The sequence below is a fragment of the Pollachius pollachius genome (genome assembly GCF_949987615.1).
Source record: "Pollachius pollachius genome assembly, chromosome: 19".
NCBI lineage: Eukaryota > Metazoa > Chordata > Actinopteri > Gadiformes > Gadidae > Pollachius > Pollachius pollachius.
In genome coordinates, this window is record NC_136952.1 from 14,635,604 (window position 1) to 14,657,320 (window position 21,717).

Sequence of the window (21,717 nt, forward strand, 5' to 3'; positions counted from 1 at the left end):
ATTAGATCCTATATTATCATTGTTGTTGAGCTCCGTCTCTTGCAGAGGCCTCTTCAAACGCTGTGACACGTGTCACAGCAAGCTGATACCTGCCAAGTGTGTCTGTAGTTTAGCAGCAAAAGGCCAATAACTGAGAAAACGCTCAACACAGATCACCGTCCTCAATATAGAGACCAGCAAAAAATGACGAAGTTCCACACCGTAAGCTTTTTTTTATTGTTTTGAAAAGAAACCGATTCATTTTCTGGAAACATCTTTCTCCATGTCATACTTTATTTTTTTATCCCCGTACCTTCGATCCTTTACAGATATCATTCAGGAATTTCCAAAATAAATGACCAAGAATGACTTCCATTAACAGAAAGAGAGAGAACTGCACAAAGTTATCAAAGTTATACATTATTACTTGCGTAAATCTGTTACAAATCTGCCACATTAGATATGTCAACATTAAAGCCTACAAACCCAGCTACGTAACGTATATTCTACAACATGTGCATAACTTTACAAATGAAAACAGGGCCGAGTTATTTACAATTGATCGTCACAAAAAGTTTAGCGTCTCTTAACCATTTATCTTCAAAATTCTTATTTATTTTTCAAACATACATGAAGAGGTATCAACCTTTACAGGGGAAGTTCAAGCTAGTAAAAAGCATTTCTTGTTCTTAAAATCCCACACACACCAGAGTACTTGTTTAGGCTTTGTATGCATCCTACATGATCATAAATAAAGAATTACAAAAATATACCTCACTTCAAGCAGAGCCATTGCAAGAAAAGCAAACAGACATGGAATGGTATAAAAAGACAGAGCCATCTTAAAGTGGAAAGACACTCATCAATTAGCCCCAAGAGATACATCAACAAAAAGGAGAAAGTAGTTGCTCCTCAGAGGGTACCCTTTAAAATCAAAACATCGCAGTTTCAGTGATCAAACAGGCAATTCCCGAAATGTTGGGGTTCCTATGAAGTGAAGGAAAGAGATGGGAATGGCTCGGATTCAGCTGGTAAGAGCAGTGTCTTTTCCTTAAAATAAAAAACCGAAACACTTCCTTTTTTTTAGTTTAGGGACAAACAAAGCTTCTCTGAGGTTAATAAGTGTAAGCAAAACAAAGATGCAGGATGGTTTAATCCTCTTCAAGTCCATGTTGGAATATAGCCGTGTGTGTGTATGTCTGTGTGTGTGTACATTCAAAGCAACATATCAGGAGGGTGCAGGTTGTGTGTGTGTGTGTGTATGTGTACATTTCCCTTCCAGTCCTGCTCAGTAGAAAACAGAGCTACTTTTTCTTAGCATTGACACTCTTGCAGACCCAGTTCATTCCTTCCTAAAAATGAAAGTAGAGAAGAGAGGCAAGAGTTGTCATGGTGAAATGGTTATACTGGCTGCATTCTCCTAGCGGCCATCTTGGTTCTACGCTGTAGGACCAAGGCGGCCGCTAGGTGGACACAGCTAATGGAGAGACTAGAAGGGCACGTTTCGATGAGTCTGCCTGGTCGGACGCAGGGGGACTCACCTGGATCCCCTCCCCAGTGAGGGCCGAGCAGGACTGGATCTGCCACACGCGGTCCCGGATGGTGTGCAGGTTGAGGCCCTCGGCGATCTCCGACGCCGGGGCGGCGGTCAGAAGGTCCTGCTTGTTGGCGAAGATCAGCACGGGAACGCCATTCAGCTTCTCCTCATCCAGCAGCTCGGCCAGCTCCTGTAGCACACGCAGAACAGAACACACACACACACATTCGTGGTAGGAAGGGACTCTACCTACTGCCTTAACAGAAAATGATTTATAGAGCATTACTGAAAGGTGTCTAGCAATATTCGTAGGAGAAATAATGGTTGAAATACCTGCCCCGTTTCCTCAAATCTCTTTCTGTCAGCACTGTCGATGACATAAATCTGAAACACAATGGTGGGTTGCTTAAACATGGTAGCCTATCCTGTCGGCATGTAGTAAACACAGGGCCTGTATCTTAGAATAAAAAAAGAACATAGTCCAGAATGTACTCACTAGGACATCAGTGTTCTCAAAGTAGTTTCTCCAGTAAGGTCTGATCTTCCTCTGGCCGCCTATGTCCCAAACATTCAGCTTAAAACCTTGAGACTGCACGCTCTTTATGTTGAAACCCTGAATTGTTTCAAATAACAAAGAAGAGCTTGTTCCCCTTGCACATGTCCGGAAGATTAACAGAAACAAATTATGGGACGAGTGTTGATTGTTAGTACTTACATTGGCATCGTAGTTGCCAAAACGAGATTATAAATGGTTTTATACCTGTGTGGGTGTGATGTGGCTGATGTCCTCGGACGCTAGCTGCTTGAGCAGGGTCGTCTTCCCTCCATTATCCAGACCCAGTAAGAGGATCCGAACCTCCTGGTCTGGCGTGCTCTTCAGTTTGCGCAAAATCGACAGCAATCCCTGCAACGAAGCCATCGGGAGGAATAAATCAGTAAGCTGAGCCGAATCCACCATCAGATACTACTTGCCATCGAACAGGGGCAGGCATTGTGGTTGTAAAATGCCTTATAGTGACTGTGGAGCGGTATCCCTTCCACCAACATCACAGGCCAATGTCCATCCTTTCCTAGTTAAAGGATGCACTACCACACCTAAATCCAAAAGCACAGACAAGCAGGCTTACAATAGTGGATCTTGTGTCTGACTGGTTAATTCAGAAAGTATATGCTATTGTGATATTCGAGATCAAGTGGGGGTGGCTGGTACACAACAGATCGGGACTTACAGATAGCTCGTCCGCTAACGGGCTAGGCTAATCTCCCGTGATAAATGAACGGAGCAACAGGAGGAGGCGTTTGCAGGAAAAATCTGTATTTATCCTAAAGACGCCGTGACGAGGACGTCCAGAGGGACCAAGCGAATACAACTTCTTCATACTATTGTCAAGTCGACACACACCAGAGTAATTATTTCAAAAGGAATATCCAAATATCACAATAAATGAAACTCACCATCTTGTTGCCTTATCTCCCCAAGACGCTGCCGAGGGTTACTAGGGGGGATGACGTACCACGCTCACGACGCCGCGCGCCTCCGTCGTCCGCCGGGGCAGTGTTGCCAGATTGGGACAGATTTCCCGCCCAATCTGGCAACACTGGCTACAGTGCGCTACACTGCCGCTTCAGCTCAGATGCTAGTTTGATGTTATGGTTTGTTGTTTACACATACATCTATCATACATATATTGTCTGAATGCATTATATAATAATAATTTTAATACATAATATCATTTTTTACAGCATTAGTAATTATGAAGATGTCGTCATTCCTGCACATCATTTTGTATGTACTAAACAGTGTGTTAATGCTTGTCTTATTGTCGGGAATACATAATTATTACATCATTAATCAAGAATTATTATGCACTTGACTGTAAACTGGATGAACTGCATAGATCTTCGACTGGGAACTGCCCCGAATTCTGATTGGACGACAGTTCGCCACGTGCGCATACAAGACAATGATACAAGACCCATAGATTGTTTGACAGGTTATTTTGTATCACGTTTAAGAGGACTCCGAGAGGTACGTAGACTATTTTTGGAGTTACAGATTATACCGCAGTTCATTTTACCGGCGTGACGTACAGCTGTAATGTCGATTCTGTGTGGCAAACACATCCCAGTAATGGGAGTAGCAGTTGCATCACCCTATGTGGTCCGACTGGCTGACGTTAGCCTACACATATACCAAGGAAACAGCGCGTAGACTTGTTAAGAAGACAGCGTATTCGAACAAACTTTTTGCAGGCTTTGTTAAAGTTGGGTTAATGTGTGCATCGGCTGGTGTTATGATCAGTCGGGGCTTTTTCTGTGCAGCATTTAAAGTACAGGTGACAAGAAGCAAGTCCTCCAAGTAAAATGGTTTTAAAGATTAACGCTTGCAACACGACTTGCATGTGTAGTTTGTCAAGCAGAGGGAGCGGCCACGTTATGCCAGCCCTGACATGTGGCCGACATTTTATAACTGTTTTTTCGTATTGCAGTCTGTAGCATATAGTATACATCGTATACTATATGACACAGCCGTTTCTACCAGCTGCAGCTGGTATCTTGACTCTCATCTGAAAACAAACAGTTCCAGCCGCAGCCGGTTTGATCCCCGTAGGTTCGAATCGACCTCGGGACAGGGGTGCCTCCAAGCCCCTTAAAAAAAAGTTTTCTGCTAGGGGAGAATTCCCCCTGTTCCCCCACATTAAAAATGTTCTGCAGGTGCCATTGCATCCTCTCCTGACAATCTGTCCTTTTGGCTATGTTGTTCTGTTGATTGCCCCTGTGGTTTGATAGGGAATAGCTACTACTATGATACAATCATAGACTGTAGTTACAATGCGTTGATAGGATCCTTGACACGATTCACCTGGATTGTAACAAACATAAATCAAAGCCTTGAAACTACGGAATTACTTTTTGGTAGATGGCTGTTGTAGGTCAATGATTTCTAGTGTAAATCCCCTCAAGAGCAGTGGTTGCGAAGGGACAAACTTGGCCATGTTTACTCTGGGATAGTTTATTTATAGTTAATTTATATCTCAAAGGCTTTAGGTCATTGACCTAGAGTTCAATTTGACCCCTGGTAAAGTTGAAAATGAGAATATCCGGACATATTTTTCAAGACAGATTTGATCCAAATCAGTTGATCCTTGAAGTCTGGATTTAGTTAACAAGAAGAGTCTGCACCTTGCCCTTTATTGATCATTATTGTAGTAGCAAAACATTGCATTATGTCCTCCAGGTGTCGACTGAAGCTGTTGGGAAGCCAAATTCAGTTGGAGCAGTGGTGAAGAGAACAGCACCATCATGTCTGGGGGCTCATTTGACATTGACGCGCCACGATGGGACCTAACCACGTTCACAGGGCGACTGAAGCACTTTTTTAACATTACGGATTTCACAACGGCGCTCTTGCCGGATTCGCGCCTGGACGAGGCCAAAGCGTTGGTAGAGAGCTGCAGGTAATCTTCACTCATCGTACATTATGCCCAAAATATTGGGATCATGTAGATGCCATGCAGTGTTGTGTTGCGTTTCTGTGGCCTGTAAAAGCGTTGTTGTTAGTGGTCCTGCCATTCCTTTATATAGTGTCTGTGCTTTGATTCTACCTATTTTATTTATGTCCGGTATGGTTGATCAAATAATAAAAATATGTGGGGGTTTTTTATTGCTCTTTTTTTCTATTGCTTGTGAAATATAAGCATGTGTTGCGTTTGAACTTGTATTCCTGGACTCTGATTCCCATCCTGACCGCTGCAGGGCGGGCTCGGCGCCCCCAGGAACCCCCGCGGAGCAGCTCCACTACGCCAAGAAGCTCTACGACTCGGCCTTCCACCCGGACACGGGGGACCGCATGAACATCATCGGCCGCATGTCCTTCCAGGTCCCCGGGGGCATGGCCATCACCGGCTGCATGTTGCAGTTCTACAGGTTAAACCACACACATTGCACACACACAGCGGAGACAATGCGGTTCCGTTTGGCGTTGTCCTCCTAACTCGTGTCTCCCTCCCAGGACGGTTCCTGCCGTGGTGTTCTGGCAGTGGGTGAATCAGTCCTTCAATGCCCTGGTGAACTACACCAACCGCAACGCCGCATCGCCCATCACATCCAAGTGAGAAACATGCAGGGGGAGACGCGGTGGACGAGGCACATGATGAAAGCCTTCTGAGGCGGGTCCAAGCAGTGCTTGTGGTTCAGTATATAGTCAACTTGATTTCACAGTGCAATGTCACTGATCGCCATGAGTATGTTATATCCCAATATTATATGAGGAGAGAACAGGCCATGGTTATAAAGCTACTGTTCTGCAATGTTGAATAGCTCAGTGCATGTATGGTTTATGCCCCAGGGACTGAGTGAGTCAGTAGCTAGGATCAATAGTTGAAGCCTTAAGCCTTAGTTTCTCCCAGAACTAGGTCACACACCAACATACTAAAGGTTGGAGGGTCGCGTTGCTCTGTTTACCGGTGCTCTCATTCACATATTTCCACAACCTGCAAATGCATGGGCTTGCAACGATTTAGGAAAATGTTTTCCCTGTTAATTAGACAAAGTCAGTTATTTACAGGACTATGGGAGGGGAAACCAACTAAGTATTGCGTTAAGCTGATTATAATTGGTCCTGTCCCGTGTTCATGTGGTTTGGCTCCAAATTAATTCAATTGGTCATGCTTTGATTTCTTTTTTCATTTTCCTGTTTTATTTCAGCCAGATCGGAGTAGCCTATTTAACCGCCACCACCACAGCCTTGGCTACAGCCGTCGGACTCAACCTCTACACCAAGGTATGAATCCTCCCATTCCCCTTCAAACCCCCCCAGAAAACAGGTCGCTGTGTGCACAGGCCCTAAGACAACAAAACAGTCCCAGCCCTCACTAACATTCCAAATCAGTGGGGAGGAATGACGTCTTGCCCAGCCGGACAGGGGGATTTGCGTGGTCCAACTCTGGGTTGTGATGAATACTTCACAAGCCTCTGACCTGCTGATGCTGTTGTCTTACAGAAAGCCCCGCCCCTTGTGGCCCGCTGGGTCCCATTCGCAGCTGTGGCCTCGGCTAACTGCGTCAACATCCCCATGATGAGGCAACAGTGAGTCAGCCGGTTCTGGTACCCCAGTGTTGACGGAGCAGGACCCGAGTTATTTATATGGTTCGGTTTTATTGAAGGTTACTGAGATGTGGATGTTGGCAGAGTTAGTCTGTTAGAGGAGTGATCATGGAAGGACATAAAAAATAAATAAATAATTAAGCTATTCATGATTTTATTTGCCAATAATCTCAGTTGAACTTTATATTATTATTTTGTTCATGGTCCTTTTTTATATTTGTATTTGTCTCTTCTCTCAGGGAGATCCTGAATGGCATTGCAGTCACAGACGAGAACGGCAACAAGCTTGGTCATTCTAAGGTAGGTCTTTCAGCTTTGGTTTGTATTTATTTTCAAATGGGAGCGTCTAGGCCTTGTAACCACCAGCTTATGCCTCATGCACCTGGGTCGGGGATCACTGGTTAAACTATTAGGACATTGGCTTATCTAAAGCTTTAGCGGTGTACCTGCTAGGATGAACGCTGACGCGGCTGGAGATCACAAGTTTGGATCTAGCCAAAGCTTTATTTATTTCTATATATATATATATAATTTTATTTGAATATTTTTCTAAAAATGATTTAATTCGATGTAAGGATTAAACCATGGTTTCTACCAATATTGGAAAATACAAAGGGGTGGGGATGTGGTCATAGCGGGACACTCCTGAAAGATTTATTCCGCTTATACCCCATTTACCAACCACAATTTCCTCTATAACATCATCAGCTGAAATTTAAATATACTTCCACAGAGCTCTGAGCATATTGTTTTTGCCTGGTCATCTGGTAGAAACTTGTATTTTACCGTTGTAATAAATGTATTGATTTCCAGCATTTTAACCAAAAAGCAAAGTATTAAACAATGATGTGGTATTAATTCTGCTTTTCGGTATAATGCTTTATGATCCAACTCTCTTGTTTTACTCTCTAGAAAGCAGCAGTTAAGGGCATTTCTCAAGTGGTCCTGTCAAGGATTACAATGGCAGCGCCTGGCATGAGTATGAACCTTTTATGTACATCTATCATCGATTAGTTGGTTTGCATTGTACACGTTTTGGTCTTATGTTACCTTTCGTCCCCATCTTAGTCATTCTTCCAATCATCATGCAGAGGCTAGAGAAGTACAAGTTCATGCAGGTAAGAACCTCATCCTACACTGCTTCGTCTCATGAAATGCACACCAATAGATGTTTTATGTATGTATTGTATGGATGTATTTATATGTATTCATATATTATCTATTTTCCTTTCTTGTTTTATAGAAAATTACATATCTTCATGGGCCACTCCAAGTGATGTTGGTGGGCGTGTTGTAAGTTGGAACGAAGTGGAAGTTGTTATTTTTTATAATGTGTTTGAGTAAGGAGGTGTAGACTGATCCAAGTGGTTTGTTTGTCCCCTCCAGCCTGGTGTTCATGGTCCCGGCCGCCTGCTCCTTGTTCCCCCAGAACTGGTGACTAGCCCGTTACACATGTTAAGCGTTGCACCATCCCTTGGCCATCGCCTTATCATTACTCATCACTGATGGCCAGTTGGATGGCTGGGTGGAGGACATTATCTCTAACTGGTTTCTTTCCCCTCCCAGCTCCATGGCGGTGTCGAAACTGGAGCCGGAGTTGAGAGACTCCATCAGGGGGCGCTATGGCGAGAGTGTACAGCACGTCTACTTTAACAAGGGCCTTTGAAGAGGAGGCTAAGACTGTGTCTCTGATATTTGATGCCAGGCCAGTGACGATGCTGATGTACACGGTGCTCAGTAGTGATGGTAGCGGTTTCAAATGGCTTACACTTCTCTCGCTCTCTCCCTCTCTCCCTCTCTCTCATCTATTCGAGGTGCATTGTTATTTCATCTTTCCTTTTTGGTAGTTCTCCTCCTTCAGCTGACCTGACTTAATTTGGACCAACCCTGTTGTCTATTCCCTCGTCTATATCCAAAATGTCGCCCCGACGATAAACCAAACCCTCAGGAACAACACACTACGTTGCTGGAACAATTAAGCTAAGAAGGATGAAACTGGACCAGAAATGATTCTCTCCCTCCTAGCCGCAGTGACTTATCATACCCCTGGTTGGTGACAATACACGTGGATGCATTGTGTTTGCAATCATGACAACATGGGTGTGTTTCATTTTGAACAATAATAATGTTCCACCGCTTACAATGTGATTTTTGTCCTTCCCTAATGCTATATACCTCAATGAGGGCCTTGCCTTACCTGTGAGCTGTTGAAAGAGGACTACTGCCATCAGACTGCTCTTCGTACACCATTGTCAGTGTTTTTGAACAGTGATTATTAATTTCCCTTCAATTCTGTGCCTCTTTTGTGGTAGGTGTGGTGCTGCTGCTATGCATTAAGTATAGACAGATTTTTACTGTGAATTCAATAATTTGTATGCATTGGTTTATGGTTTAAATCAGCCTGTTCAAACATAAATAGCCAAATCTTTAAAAAATATATGGTATTGTTGATTGTGGACTTAATAAGCTTTGATAACATGTTTGGAAATCTTTCTTGGTCTTTTATACATTCGAATAGAGGGCCCTCCATAGAGAGTAGACAGAGTTGTGACTTTGGATGCTTATTAAAAATTATTTTTAAGCAGAATGAGATTTTTATATATCTATAGATAGGAGATAGAAATCTCTATAGATATAGGCTATAGATTTAAATAACATTAATACCCTCTGCCTTTGATGATGGTTGCATAATAAAACAAGAAAAATATATGCAGCATAGAAATCAGTCTTTAAGATCCACTGGCCTTGCCTACAGCCTGAACAGAACCAGCCAATAGCGCGAGCGCCCACAGCTGGACATATTGTTACCGAAGGGGGCGGAGTCGTGAGGGCAGCTTTATAAAAACGCCTTGATCCTCTAACAAAAACAGTCCCACTAGACAGGCTGGAAACCATATACGTGCGAACGTTGACAACAGGCTGCGGTAACTTGCACTGTTTATTTTTGTGCTCACAGTATTCAAACTAGCTGAAGTATTTAGCCAATCCATTAGGGGAGATCGTGAGCACAGCCCGCCGTGAGTGTTGACATCGGTAGGTCTTTTGCAACAGGGCTCTCATTGGATCTTGCTTCAACGTTCTGCGCCATATATAGTGACAAAGAGACCACACTAAAAAAATGCCGTTTTCAATGAACGGCTTGGTTTGCACGCTGGCTGTGTTGATCCTGTGGCGGGCAGAGGAGCTAACAGAGGCTTGCAGCTGTGCCCCCGTGCATCCGCAACAGGCGTTCTGCAACGCGGATGTGGGTAAGTAACGCTAGTGCGCAGCAGCATTAACTGTTGTTTACATAGTCCCTATCGCATTGACCCGTGTGATTTGATGTTTTTCGGCATTTTCTTATTAATTTATTCTCACTCACTATTCCGCCAATCACTGGTTTGGTTTGGTTGGGAAGGGTGTTGCTGCACAAGGCCATATGTCCCATAACAGTTTGGGGAGTCATTACATGGCATTCAAATAAAATGGCACAATCATAAACTCATGGCAGTCGTGTTGATCCTTAGATTACCTATATGTTGAACTTGAGCCGTTTAATATTAAAAACAAAAGAAATTTAAAAATATATATATATTGGCTGTTCTCTCTGATTTGCCACAATGATTTACAACTGCGCGCGCCGCGCACACAATTGCGCATAGACTCATTCAACTCTTATCCCAAGCTCCGTTTGGGGTCCCTTGGAACAACGTTTTGGTTTTGTCACAATACGGATGACATTCTCGGATATGATATATTGGATGGGTTAGTCGGACCTAGAACGCAGTCTTTAATTGGTTATTCTATTGTTGTGATTTCACAAGGCAACAAGGCCCTCTTTAAAGGGAACTATGCATGTTTACCAAGGCCCTTTTGGTGTTTATTGAAGACTGGACGCGTTTCCAGTAGCCCCCAGGACAACGTGGCAGAGACGACCCGCAAAACTGTATGGGGAGGAGGGCGGGGGGGGGGGGACCAGCCTGGGTGACAAGAGGGGGATACAGAGAGGAGAGTCAATCTGCGTACTGAGAGGAATGTAATGACAACTCCTTAACCACGGAGTCAAGCCACCAGCTCCCTGCCTTTCCATCGCTTCTTCCTCCTCCCCAAGTCCCTCTCTTCTCTCGATCTTTTCTTTGAGGAGTGGTGCAGGACAGGAATTGTAGGAATGTTGCTGGGGGTTTCCAGACTTTTCCCCAGGACAAACACACACACACCCTCACAGTGGGGACTTTCAATAAGCAACATCAAAGTTGCTGCACTGGTAGACTGTTAGTTCACACCTCATTTACCCATGTACACAGATAACACGCAAGCAACCCCACCTCCCTGCCCATCGCTTGGGCAGCATTCGGAGCGCTTGGATTGGCTCTCGTATCAACGTGGACGGTCTGAAGCCATCTGGCGGCACATCTGGCCAGGGCATGCTCTGGAGGAAATGGCACAATAAAAAAATCACTGCTGTCTCAAATATGCACAGTATTCACCAAGAAAATGATCCCAAGGAATAATTCTCTTTCAGAGACACTCCTTGTTAGTCTGGGGCCCTCATACCTTCCATCTCACAATCCCCACATAGCCCGCCTGATGATGCATTTCATGCCCACCCACAAACAGGTTAAAAATAACGTTGTTCCTCTTCATTATTGACCAATGTTCTGACGTGACTCAGTCTCGGCGCTGCAAGCCGCGAGCGTATGATGTGTCAGAGGGGTTTGTGTGCCTTTTAGTCAACACTTTGAGGCAGATCTGTGGTTCTTTTAAAGCCATTGCCTAGTCCTCTGTGGCCTGGCCTTGGTAAGCACTATATGTTAACCCCAGTGCACTAGGAGGAGGAAGGCATCGGCCATGCCGCAAAGATGTGAAAGGTAAAAACTAAGGTGATGAAAACCTGCTTTGTGGGTGTGTCTGCTGCCCAACATGAATACCAATGAACACGGGCGCCATTGACAAACAAATGTTTTAATCATGTGTGTGCTGAAGGATGCGTGTTATGGTGTTCCAGCGATGAGTACAGAGTGATTGGTGCGCATGGGCTGTCTGTTCTCTCAATCCGCTGCCCGCAAAGGGGAACTTACATTTTTGCCTGGCGGCCAGGCCAGACTGTCCTTAGTCTAATTGGAGGAACTTTATAGTCAGCTTCCCTTCCTGGGAATGAGGTCCACCGGGGACCTGACTTGGCACTGAGGAGTTATGCGGAGCTGTTTTGTTTACCCTTGGCTGCCCATAAACAAAAATGTACATCTTAAGGGAAAAATGCTCAATGGAGTTTAAGGGAAAAAACATGACAACACAACTAAACATGTTTATAATAACATGTATTCAATTGATGCCTTGCAAACTGAAGCATTTCTACAATAAAATGGGTTTCACACTTAAATTACGTTTTCTCCCAGTCCCAATCAATGAAACCCTAAAGTGATACGCTTGATGTAGCCTTTTGATTCCATGTTGGAGCAGAATAACAACATGTCTGCTAGAAACACCACCAGAAACGTGATGGTAAACTTTATATTCTGTCCATGTTTGAAGACACATTGGGTCTTTTTCCCCCGGTTAGCTCAGTACCATGGCACAATCATAAACCAACAAAATATGAACAACACAATTTGGCATCAAATCAATGTGAGTTCCTCTGCAGGACATTGCAGACCTTGTCACATTACAGAAGTAAGACCCAAATTTACCCCATCTATAATCCTGCAATCAGGTAACCACAAAACCTGTGGGATATCAATTCTGAACTCCTTGAAGTGACGACACCTGTGATTGGCGGGTTAAGCAACCCTCAAAGCAAAGTTATCCAAACAAAAAAAAAAAAAGACCAACTCGCAGCAAGGGGGCAGGACTCTGATAACCACAGGGGTGGGTGTGATGGAAAATATTACGCGGTGCTACTTGTGCACATGTTTAATCCATTAAACATGGCACTGGGGGGCACTTATAATGTGGGTCAGCTGGTGGTTTGTGAAAATGGCGGGGGGGGGGGGGTATTATTAATGCCAATCTTTCACTCAACAGGTCTCTTAGTACTGTAGTAGCCTAGTTATAGGCCGAGGTCGGTTTTGAAATGTCCATTGTACATCATGTGGTCAGCAGCTTCCATCCGACAAAAGGGTTTGGGGTTACAAAGGAGTAGTCTGTCCCAGTGTTGCTGGGGCCACGCCAGGGCGCAGACCTGCCTGCAATGCGCACACCGAGGTAAACAAGGGTCATCTTCCATAACGCAGCGTGCAGCAGAGCCCTCTGCCTCTGTATTACGTCCTGCTCCCTGGTGCTCATTAGCTGGAGGCTCAGAATGAAGTCAGGAAGTGAGAGCGGAAAAACTGAATGGAATGCAGCAGTGAGAACACATGCAGCAGCAGCAGCCAGGTATACTGTGTTGATATACGCGGACCCTGGCTGCTAGTGCGTGTTCACAGAGGCCTCAGGATGAAAGGGAAAATTGCGGACGTTTAGGGAACGAGGTTTGAGTGGCACTTGTAGAACCGCGTGTGGCCTTTTAGTAAAGACTCTCACTAGCACAAGCTAATCAAGAGGCTATTTTGGGTGGTGTGACCAAGCTATCAGGTCTGAGCGGTGACGTGTGCAAAGAACACAGAGGATGTGGTGGTGTGGGTGTGGGTGCTTTGGCCGAGGGGTGTAAAGGTGCAGCATTGTGAGCCATTGTTGACTTGATGAGCTGTGAGCGCCACCATATTTGTGTTTGCTCCAAGCGATTATCCCGCCCAATGGGTGTGAGAGCCACAGCAATCCACCATGTGCATTAGCGGATATGTGTGCGCTCCACGATATTTTATGGATTACACCTTTTTATTTTTTGCTCATATTATTCATTCTGAACATAAGCTTCCATACGCATAGATGGAGCACACACACGCATAAAACTAGTTACTTGGATTTCTATGGAATTTGACAATACCAAAGCATTAGTACCTGCAATCCAGTTTATTTTGTAGATCTCCTATTTAGAGCATTTTGCTTTGTATTTTGTTCCAACGTAGTACTGTATTTGAATTTTTTCCTGATGTGCAGGACCAGTTCAGGATTTTGTATGATCCATATATGGTTATGCTTTCTATTGCGACATAATTTTCTCTCTTCCGAGGCTGTTATTCCCGGAGGATGTTAAATCTATTACATGTAATATATATATGTATGTTTGTATGAAACTAGACGGCTATATAATCCTTCTTTTAAAACAGGTTTTGTGGTCCATTTGCAGTTTCCCTATTGAGCCGAGCCAATGAGGAGTTCAAAGCCTTAAACGGCAGTTTGATTCTTGATAATGTTAACGTGAATTGGACCGTTTTACTTGAACTTCAATATGGCTCTGATCAAACTGGGTCACTAACCAGACTTTATAGGCCTTCATGTGGTTCAAGTCTTTAATAGCGCCAACAAAATGTTCTGTCACTGAAGTCTTTTTGTAGCAGGGTGGCAGAGTTTATGCGGTCTTGCGCTCCTCTATTTCCCCTTTTTCACATCTGTGTTTCTGACTTTATTATGTGTGTATGTGTTTGCGTGTACACTTGTCTAGTCTGGGATAACCAGCACACGGTCTGACACGGTCTGTTTGGTCCCGCTCCTGGCAGTGATCCGGGCCAAGGTGGTGGGCGAACAGGAGCTGGACGCTGGCAACGACATTTACGGAAACCCCATCAAACGGATCCAGTATGACATCAAGCAGATCAAGGTCAGAAGGGCGCCTCTCACTTGGGGGTGGGGGAAACTTCTATGTGATGGCAGAATCTGGATTATTTAGTTCAGTGATACCTCTAGTATCATTATGTGGACTCAAATCTCCAGCAACGTAGATACATACCGTCCTACAGAGAGCTCCTTTCCTATATATACACCGTATTCTCCTATAGTTGATATACATAGATGTTCTGTTCACCTGCTTTCATATATAAAACCTGTAGACCTGGACCTGTAGAAACAGAATGTTTCACCAATAGCTTTAACCACGCATGATAGAATCACACTTTTTATATCTTAATCGCAAAATGACCAGAATCGTGAATTCCCTGATGATTCCGTCCCTTTCTATTCATTCAAACTGGAGCCCCCCAGAAATAGTTCAACCCAGAGGACATGACTCTGACCTGACACAGTGGTGCTGCTTTGTGGTTAGATGTTCAAAGGGCCCAGCCAGGACATCGAGGCTGTTCTCACCGCGCCGGTGTCTGCCGTCTGCGGCGTTACCCTGGATACCAGCGGAAAGAAGGAGTACCTGATCTCAGGTCAGTGTTTATTGTACAATCCCTTCAATGTACTACTTGCTATTTAGGCATGTATTTAGATGCATGTCATTAAAGGGTGCGGAAACACCAAAAAACCTTTTCAGTTGAAAACCATTCTGTTTGGGTTTCAGTAACTGTTGAGGTAACATTTTAGTTTTTTTTTGGACCAATGTGTAAAGTTGAGTTAAACAGTGGTAATTCTCTATGAAACATGTTTGGTCTGCTACTTATTGCTGAAAACACTTTTCCAAAGGGGTAGTTGGCCCAGAACTACAACTGGGAGGCAAACCCCCACCCTTAATCACTAGACCATCCATTGTTGTCGTTGAATAACAACAACGGTTAGATTGTTGTCTTTGGAATATGCATATTTCTGGAGCAAGAAACCTCAATGTCTTGGAACAAAGATATTCAGAAGGGAAAGCAAGGAACAAAAGAAGTTACGGACAAGAACTATGCATCTAAATACATCTCCAAACTAGAGACAGACAGACAGACACACAGACAGGCAGGTGCAGGTGGAGACTGGTGGGCAGACGGAAGGTCTCTAGACGGGACATTTGCCGAGTTGGAGGATCAGCTGTTTATGTTATTATGGGTAATGATATGCTGCTACCTAAGCCCTCTGGAGACGGGAGTGAATGTGTACGTTCCTCTAGAGGGAGGATGTGTACGCCAGGGGTTGCCCTAACGGATATTTTGCTTTGTTTCAAAACAGTCAACTAAATGACATTTGAAAAGACCATAAAGTGCATACCACGGTACGACTCTCTTGTAGCACACTGGGCGTTCCAAGGAGCGGTATAAATATATGCTATTTATTCCGTGATTAAGGTGTGTGTATATTGTCAAAGCGAGAACCTTAATGAGTTCAGTTAACAGGATCTAATCCACAACACTCAAATATTTACCTGCCTTACTCCCTTCAAGACTAGAAGCACTTGCAGCTTCAGTGGTGACAGATAAACACACATAGACATGAAATAAATAGAGCTAGCAGGACGAGGAGGGAGGGGACAGAAAAGTGCACAGGGGCATGATCTCATGGCTGCTCTGGTTTCCTCATCGCGAGGCAACGCTGGACCCGCAAACACTCACCCCTAATTACAGAGTTGTAAGAGAGAGGAACTGCTGAAGCCAGCATTTCCTCTCTCTGGGAACCACGGTTTTGTTGATGATTTAGGATGTTGGAGCCATAGGCGAGCTAAAAACGACCACAAAGCCAGTCTACAAGTTAGGAGCGTTGCAATAAAAAACAACAATGTTTCTAGCAGTGAGGCATAGGAAGGGTTTCAGTAAAGGATCAAGCGGGTACAGACTTTGTTTCTAGACTGGCGGGAGATAAGGCTTCCAACGTGTTGAGGGTTGCTCTGCAGACAGGGAGGGATGGTTGTGTAAGGCAGTAGGTGAGGGGAGGGCGCCAACCGGTATGCTAGTCTTCATCACAAGCAGGTACAATAGTTGATCTTTTGAAGATTTGACAAAAGCAGAAGCGTGTGGTGAGCACTAAATGCCGGTTTTGCATCTGCGGTGGCTGGCCATCTGGTTCGGATTAAGACCTGCTGATATTTCCCTTGTTTTTAGGTTTATTTTTTAAGAAATGATGACTGACGAAAACAAAAAGCCTTTCCAATAACCCTTGTTTCACCTGTGCTCAATCTGTTTGAGATTTACCAAGCTTTTATTTATTTTATTAAATTTAAGGACTATTTGTCCTTCACTTTAGGAGACAAAATAGCTTCCCTTGACGTCATGTCTGTCCTTATCTAACCAGACGGTGTGTTCCAACCATAGATATTCTGCCTCTGGAACCCTTCAGATACCATGCAGTAGTAATCTTTGTGTGTTTTTGAATCCTCTGTTTTGGTGGTTTTATCTTTTATCCCCATCTGTCTGGCTCCTGTGCAGGCAAGGCCGAGAGCGGCGGACGCATGCATGTGACCCTGTGTGACTACATCATGCTGTGGGACAACATGAGTCCCACCCAGAAGAAGAGCCTGACTCAGCGCTACCAGATGGGCTGCGAGTGCAAGGTAGGTGCAGAGTCTGCAGAGGAAAGGTTTGCACTGCAGACATGATGGCGTAAAACCATGACTTGACCTGAGGGACAAGTCTGAAGCAGGAATAGTGGCTAGGTCCTAATGATGATCAAATGAAATAACCAATATGAATTCGTTGGATCGTAACATTTCAGCCGAAAGAGCCCATATAAATGGAACCACAAATATAAACACAGTATTTTGACTAAAAACGCTTTACCACCAAATCTGGTAATGTTCAACGAATTAACCCTCGACTGGACCAATGCGTTCATGACCAGCATTGATGAACGCATCAGAACCGAACCCCAACACCACTTGGTGGGTACGTTGGTTGCCGTTAGATGTCTCCTCTGCAGGTTAAGCGAACGCACTGCATGCATCCCTTCTTAGGATGTTACCAGTAACCTGCTGATTAAGCATGCTCTGGCACACACATCCTACCTTGATAAAACCGAGTTAAAAGGGCGTTTGGCTGTCCTTTAAGAGTCTGTGTGTGTGTGTGTGTGTGTGTGTGTGTGTGTGCGCGCGCACAGATCGTTCGCTGCCCTACGCTACCCTGTGAGATTTCCGCTCCGGAGGAGTGTCTGTGGACGGACCTGATCATCGAGAAGCAGGTGTACGGTCGCCAGGCCAACCACTACGCCTGTGTCCGGAGGGCCGACAGCTCCTGCTCCTGGTACCGGGGCATCGCCCCCCCCAAGAAGGAGTTCCTGGACGCTGAGGACCCCTAGTCGTATGACCTGTCCCTCGGCCCACTGCACCAACTGAATTTAAACAAAAGAAAACTAAGAAAAAAATAAGAATATATATGTGTTTAATGATTCCATCAGAAATGTTAAGGTGAACCCGTTATGGATAAAACAGGCAGTGAATTTTATAAAGGCAACCTTAAAGTGTAGTTGTCACTAAAATGAGTTGTCGTTCTGAGAACAACTTCTGGTATCTAGTTTCCTTTGTTTATGTGGATCCTAGTCATTTTTGTCAACATTATGAGCGTAGAAATCCCTTCACTCCATCGCTATCCAATGGGTTTTTAGAAGAACAAAGATGTCCTTGTTCAATGTTATTCTCAGACATGGCAACACGCATATGGCTTCATATGGCATAGATTGGTCAAGTGATGATGTATTTCCTTCTGAGGCTGGCGTCAGGAGGATATTAATTCTTAGAGAGACAGAGCACTTCCTGCCCCACGAAGCTCTTAACTTTGCTCTCGCCCACCCCCCCCCCATATAAATATCTGAGCTATGGAAGATCATTTGTGACTTGTTGTGTATTTACTTTAAATTACCTCATTCTCCAGTTGTATTCCAAAGCCAAATTCCAAGTTGCCTTTTTTTATGATTGTCCTCCATATTGCTTGTCAAGTCCAAATCGTATCAACTGCTTCTCACATTCTTATATTTTTAGAACCGGTTGGGCCCAACTGAACACTACCACACCACCACACTGCAGATGGGGCTGTGTGCTAGAGGTGAAACTTATATTGCATAGGAAAGGAGGAACACTAGCATTTGGTTAATAATAGTGTTCCTCATTCGGTCACTAGACCGTTCTGCACAAGAATCCAGCCTCTACAAGAGTCTTTACGAAGTACAGCGTATAACCACCGCAACTTATAATGCACATTGATCCTTACCAACCTGTATCTTCCTTCACATTTATATTTCTCTCCAGCCCCCCCACCCTCCCCGCCCACATCGTTATTATGTAGCTGTACAGTACCTATGCATATACTTTTATTAGTTGATCATTAATATCTACTGCGTTAGAACTATAATTGCACTTTGTTTGAGGATGAGTTCCAGTAATGACGAAGCCTGCGCACTTGCAGGCCATTTTTGTTATTCCTGAGATGGACCTCAGGTGCAGCTTTTGACCCATAACTACCCATTTATTGCTAGCTTGTTCTATTATGTTTTGTCATGAAAAGATGAAGACAAATGTACCACTTTCTGTAAAACAAAATGGCAGCAGTTGGAAGGTTATGGTATATAAGGGATAAGAGAGTTGAGATGTTATTCAATGTCTTTGTATTATCTGTAAACTCTGTAAAAGCCAACTGCAATTGTTTTTAAAGATTTGCTGACCTAATCTTGTGGGGCAATATTAATATGTCAGAACATGCTCAATGTTGGCACAAGGCTTTAACGCTTGTTTTATCCAGTTTCTTCAATTTAATGATACCAAGCTTCATAGCAGCTCTAGAAAGCAAGTTAGCCAAATCGAGTTTACATTGCTGTTTTCTACACCAGGCTACATAAACCATGAGTACGATGGAGTATTAGGGGCATAATTTAAAAAACATGTAAACTTCTCATTTTCTATTCCTTCAGTGTTCTATCTGTCAGGATTTGTGCGTATCTAGCTGTCGTTGAGACTGAAGAGGATCTTGCGCTGGAGTAACGTGAGAGTAGGAGCGGTACGTCGCAGTACATACGAGAGTCTAGAAAGTCCAAAAAGTTGGATAACTTGTGTTGGTAGAGGACTGTGCATGTGTTTTGTGCTTTGTGTTAGTCCAGGCGAAGGACATAAATATTCAGTATTATCAAATAAAAAACAAACGTTTGAAAGAAGATGGGCCCCGGCTGGTTTTATGTCTCTGGTGACTGGAGTTTGTCTCCCAAGAGATGGGAACTGATAACTTCAATGTCAGTCCTACTATAGAGAAGAATGACAGTGAGCACTTGAGTAGCAACATATTATTATTCATGAAGAGCATTGACTCTCACATATGATAATTGATACATATTCTTCAACCAGGAGCAAACTTTCCTCAAAATACCTATTACTTTACATTGACAAACACACAAATCTGAGTAATAGCTTCATTATGTTTTACAAAAAAGTCTTCAAAGAGTCAACCATTTATCAGTAAATACTACAAATACATTTATCAGTATGATTCATCATCACAACCTTAAGTTTACTACACCCTTTGGATAACGGTCATACACATTGTCTGTGTGTGACATGGCTGTAGGGGACTGGACATATCCAGAGGTTTTGTGTTGGTTGAGTGTGGCAGACCAAACACCAACACCATACTTAAAGAATTGCGGTGATCGAGGCAATGGGGAAAGTATTTCAGAAATGTGGAAACATGACGGCCAAACTAAGTTTGTTTGTCATCCCAAACAAAACGACAATATCCACCCTCTGTGAGTCCGTTGTGTTGTTTATATTCCTTTTCATTCCACAGCAGAGTTCACAGGGCCGTCGGACTGCGGGTGTAAAGTGGACAGTTGTGTGTGTGTGTGTGGGGGGGGGGGGGGGGGGGGGGGATGGGGGCCCATGGGAATAAAAAAAAAGATTCTTTAGGATTTTCTACCACCCCCTAGTGGTAGAAGCCGCAGACTGCGGTCAGCGGCCACCAGGCCACGTCCGTCCGTCCGTCCGTCCGTCCGTCCGTCCCCCCCCGGCCAACAATTCTGCCCAGGGGGAATTCGGGGGGGGGGGGGGGCATCAGTACCTCTTGTATACAGGGCCCAGAATTTGGTGCGACGGCCCTGAGAGTTCATATACAAGGAAATGTGTTAAGTACAAGTATAGCTCTGATCTTTTCTTCTTGCAAGTATATGCTATTAATTTGTCTTGAAACCGGACATAATGACATTATATTTGTTAATGTTGCTCTTTTCCAAGACCATATTACTTATCTTCTAACAATCGTCATTTACATTGTACATGGTGCTATTCCGGCCCCCTAGTGGTAGTCGCATATTCTTTATACTCCTGGTGATGGTTCTACAATGCTTCTACACTACAAGGTTCAGTCTAGGTCCAGAAACCATTGCTGCTTTATTGGATCAGTTATCGTTGCATATTTAATATAAGCCAGTTATCAAATTGCAGAAATCCATATCCAATTTATTGATCCGTTTTCGGAACCTTTGGGATAAGTGGAGCTAAGATAGATGGATCACCTAAAGTCATTATGCACACCAACAGATAGACAAAGATACAGAGCCTTGAAAAATATTTTCTTATGCTTCATATTGCAACAATATAAATCGGACCTATGGAGTATTTCCAGAGGGAAGATATTTGACACAGGTATATTATGAATGCAGCCTTATTTGTGTCACCAAAAATCTAATCAAATAATTCTCGAGAGTCGTTGAGATCAAGGCCAAACTGAATGAGGTCAGAGCACTGGAGAGGAGCGATGAGGGGTAGAGGAGAGGGAAAGAGTGGAGAGGAGACAAGGGTAGAGGAGAGGAGAGGGGAAAAGGGAGGAGGGTAGATGATAGGAGAGGCGAGGGAGGAGAGGAGAGGTGAAGAGGGGAGAGGAGAGGGAAATAGTAGAGAGGAGACAAGGGTAGAGGAGATGATGGTAGCAGAGAGGAGATAGAAGAAGAGAGGATAGGAGAAGATGGAAGAAGAGATGAGAGGAGAGGAAGGGAGAAGAGCAAAAAGGAGAAGGGGGTAGAGGAGATGAGTGGAAAGTAGAGGAGAGGAGGGATCATGAGTTATCCCAACCCCTAGATAAGGGGTTGGGAGATGACAGGGGCCAAGGAGGGGTTGAGAATGGATCAGGGATGTTCATAGATCGTGACTGACTGAGGGGGTGACTGAGTTTGGAAATGTGTGCGGGGGTTGGTTTGTTTGTTTGTGTGGATGTTTGTGTGGATTCATTTTGGTCTCAATCAGATCAACAGACTGTAGGGAAATCAAGTAGTATATTAGGTCACCAAAGAGCAAGTAAGACAGCAACGTTTGAGTGAGGGAGTGAGGGGGTGAGCGAGCAAGCAGCCAAACAAGTAGATATTTGATTCATATTCATAGATGGTAACAATGGCAACCCAATGATAGGGCACAAATTTCT

The 21,717-nt window shown here is 44.1% G+C and overlaps 3 protein-coding genes across 4 annotated transcripts; 2 read left to right on the top strand and 1 right to left on the bottom strand.

The window, feature by feature from the left end:
- Nucleotides 1-263: 263 nt before the first annotated feature.
- LOC307090684 (ADP-ribosylation factor-like protein 3) lies at nt 264-3,017 on the bottom strand (the record flags this gene model as incomplete). 2 transcript variants are annotated; one of them, XM_079757432.1, is made up of 6 exons in its annotated part: nt 264-1,331; nt 1,521-1,706; nt 1,850-1,900; nt 2,013-2,129; nt 2,277-2,420; nt 2,972-3,017. In XM_079757432.1, the coding sequence occupies 6 exons, from the start codon at nt 2,972-2,974 to the stop codon at nt 1,284-1,286; spliced, it is 549 nt and encodes a 182-aa protein (XP_079613558.1). In that variant the 3' UTR covers nt 264-1,283. The 2 variants fall into 2 exon arrangements, with proteins under 2 accessions (XP_079613558.1, XP_079613557.1); XM_079757431.1 differs by lacking the exon at nt 2,972-3,017 and having other exon boundaries at nt 2,277-2,435.
- Nucleotides 3,018-3,463: 446 nt separating this feature from the next.
- sfxn2 (sideroflexin 2) lies at nt 3,464-9,038 on the top strand. Its single transcript, XM_079756924.1, has 12 exons — nt 3,464-3,545; nt 4,755-4,974; nt 5,273-5,443; nt 5,529-5,627; nt 6,224-6,299; nt 6,519-6,604; nt 6,862-6,922; nt 7,535-7,601; nt 7,691-7,740; nt 7,866-7,915; nt 8,009-8,056; nt 8,189-9,038. The coding sequence occupies exons 2-12, from the start codon at nt 4,820-4,822 to the stop codon at nt 8,286-8,288; spliced, it is 963 nt and encodes a 320-aa protein (XP_079613050.1). The 5' UTR covers nt 3,464-3,545; nt 4,755-4,819; the 3' UTR covers nt 8,289-9,038.
- Nucleotides 9,039-9,491: 453 nt separating this feature from the next.
- On the top strand, nt 9,492-19,459 carry timp2a (TIMP metallopeptidase inhibitor 2a). Its single transcript, XM_079756362.1, has 5 exons — nt 9,492-9,870; nt 14,197-14,297; nt 14,739-14,847; nt 16,756-16,880; nt 17,423-19,459. Exons 1-5 carry the CDS (start codon nt 9,741-9,743, stop codon nt 17,618-17,620), a joined length of 663 nt encoding a protein of 220 aa, XP_079612488.1. The 5' UTR covers nt 9,492-9,740; the 3' UTR covers nt 17,621-19,459.
- The last annotated feature ends 2,258 nt before the right edge of the window (nt 19,460-21,717 follow it).

Excerpts from the sequence above, each read along its gene's own strand:
- timp2a (XM_079756362.1), top strand. The coding sequence starts at position 9,741 with ATGCCGTTTTCAATGAACGGCTTGGTTTGCACGCTGGCTGTGTTGATC. Across the intron at positions 14,298-14,738 it reads ATGACATCAAGCAGATCAAG|ATGTTCAAAGGGCCCAGCCA; the intron begins GTCAGAAGGGCG and ends CTTTGTGGTTAG. Across the intron at positions 16,881-17,422 it reads AGATGGGCTGCGAGTGCAAG|ATCGTTCGCTGCCCTACGCT; the intron begins GTAGGTGCAGAG and ends GCGCGCGCACAG.
- sfxn2 (XM_079756924.1), top strand. The coding sequence starts at position 4,820 with ATGTCTGGGGGCTCATTTGACATTGACGCGCCACGATGGGACCTAACC. Across the intron at positions 5,444-5,528 it reads TGCATGTTGCAGTTCTACAG|GACGGTTCCTGCCGTGGTGT; the intron begins GTTAAACCACAC and ends TCTCCCTCCCAG. Across the intron at positions 7,602-7,690 it reads AATGGCAGCGCCTGGCATGA|TCATTCTTCCAATCATCATG; the intron begins GTATGAACCTTT and ends TCCCCATCTTAG.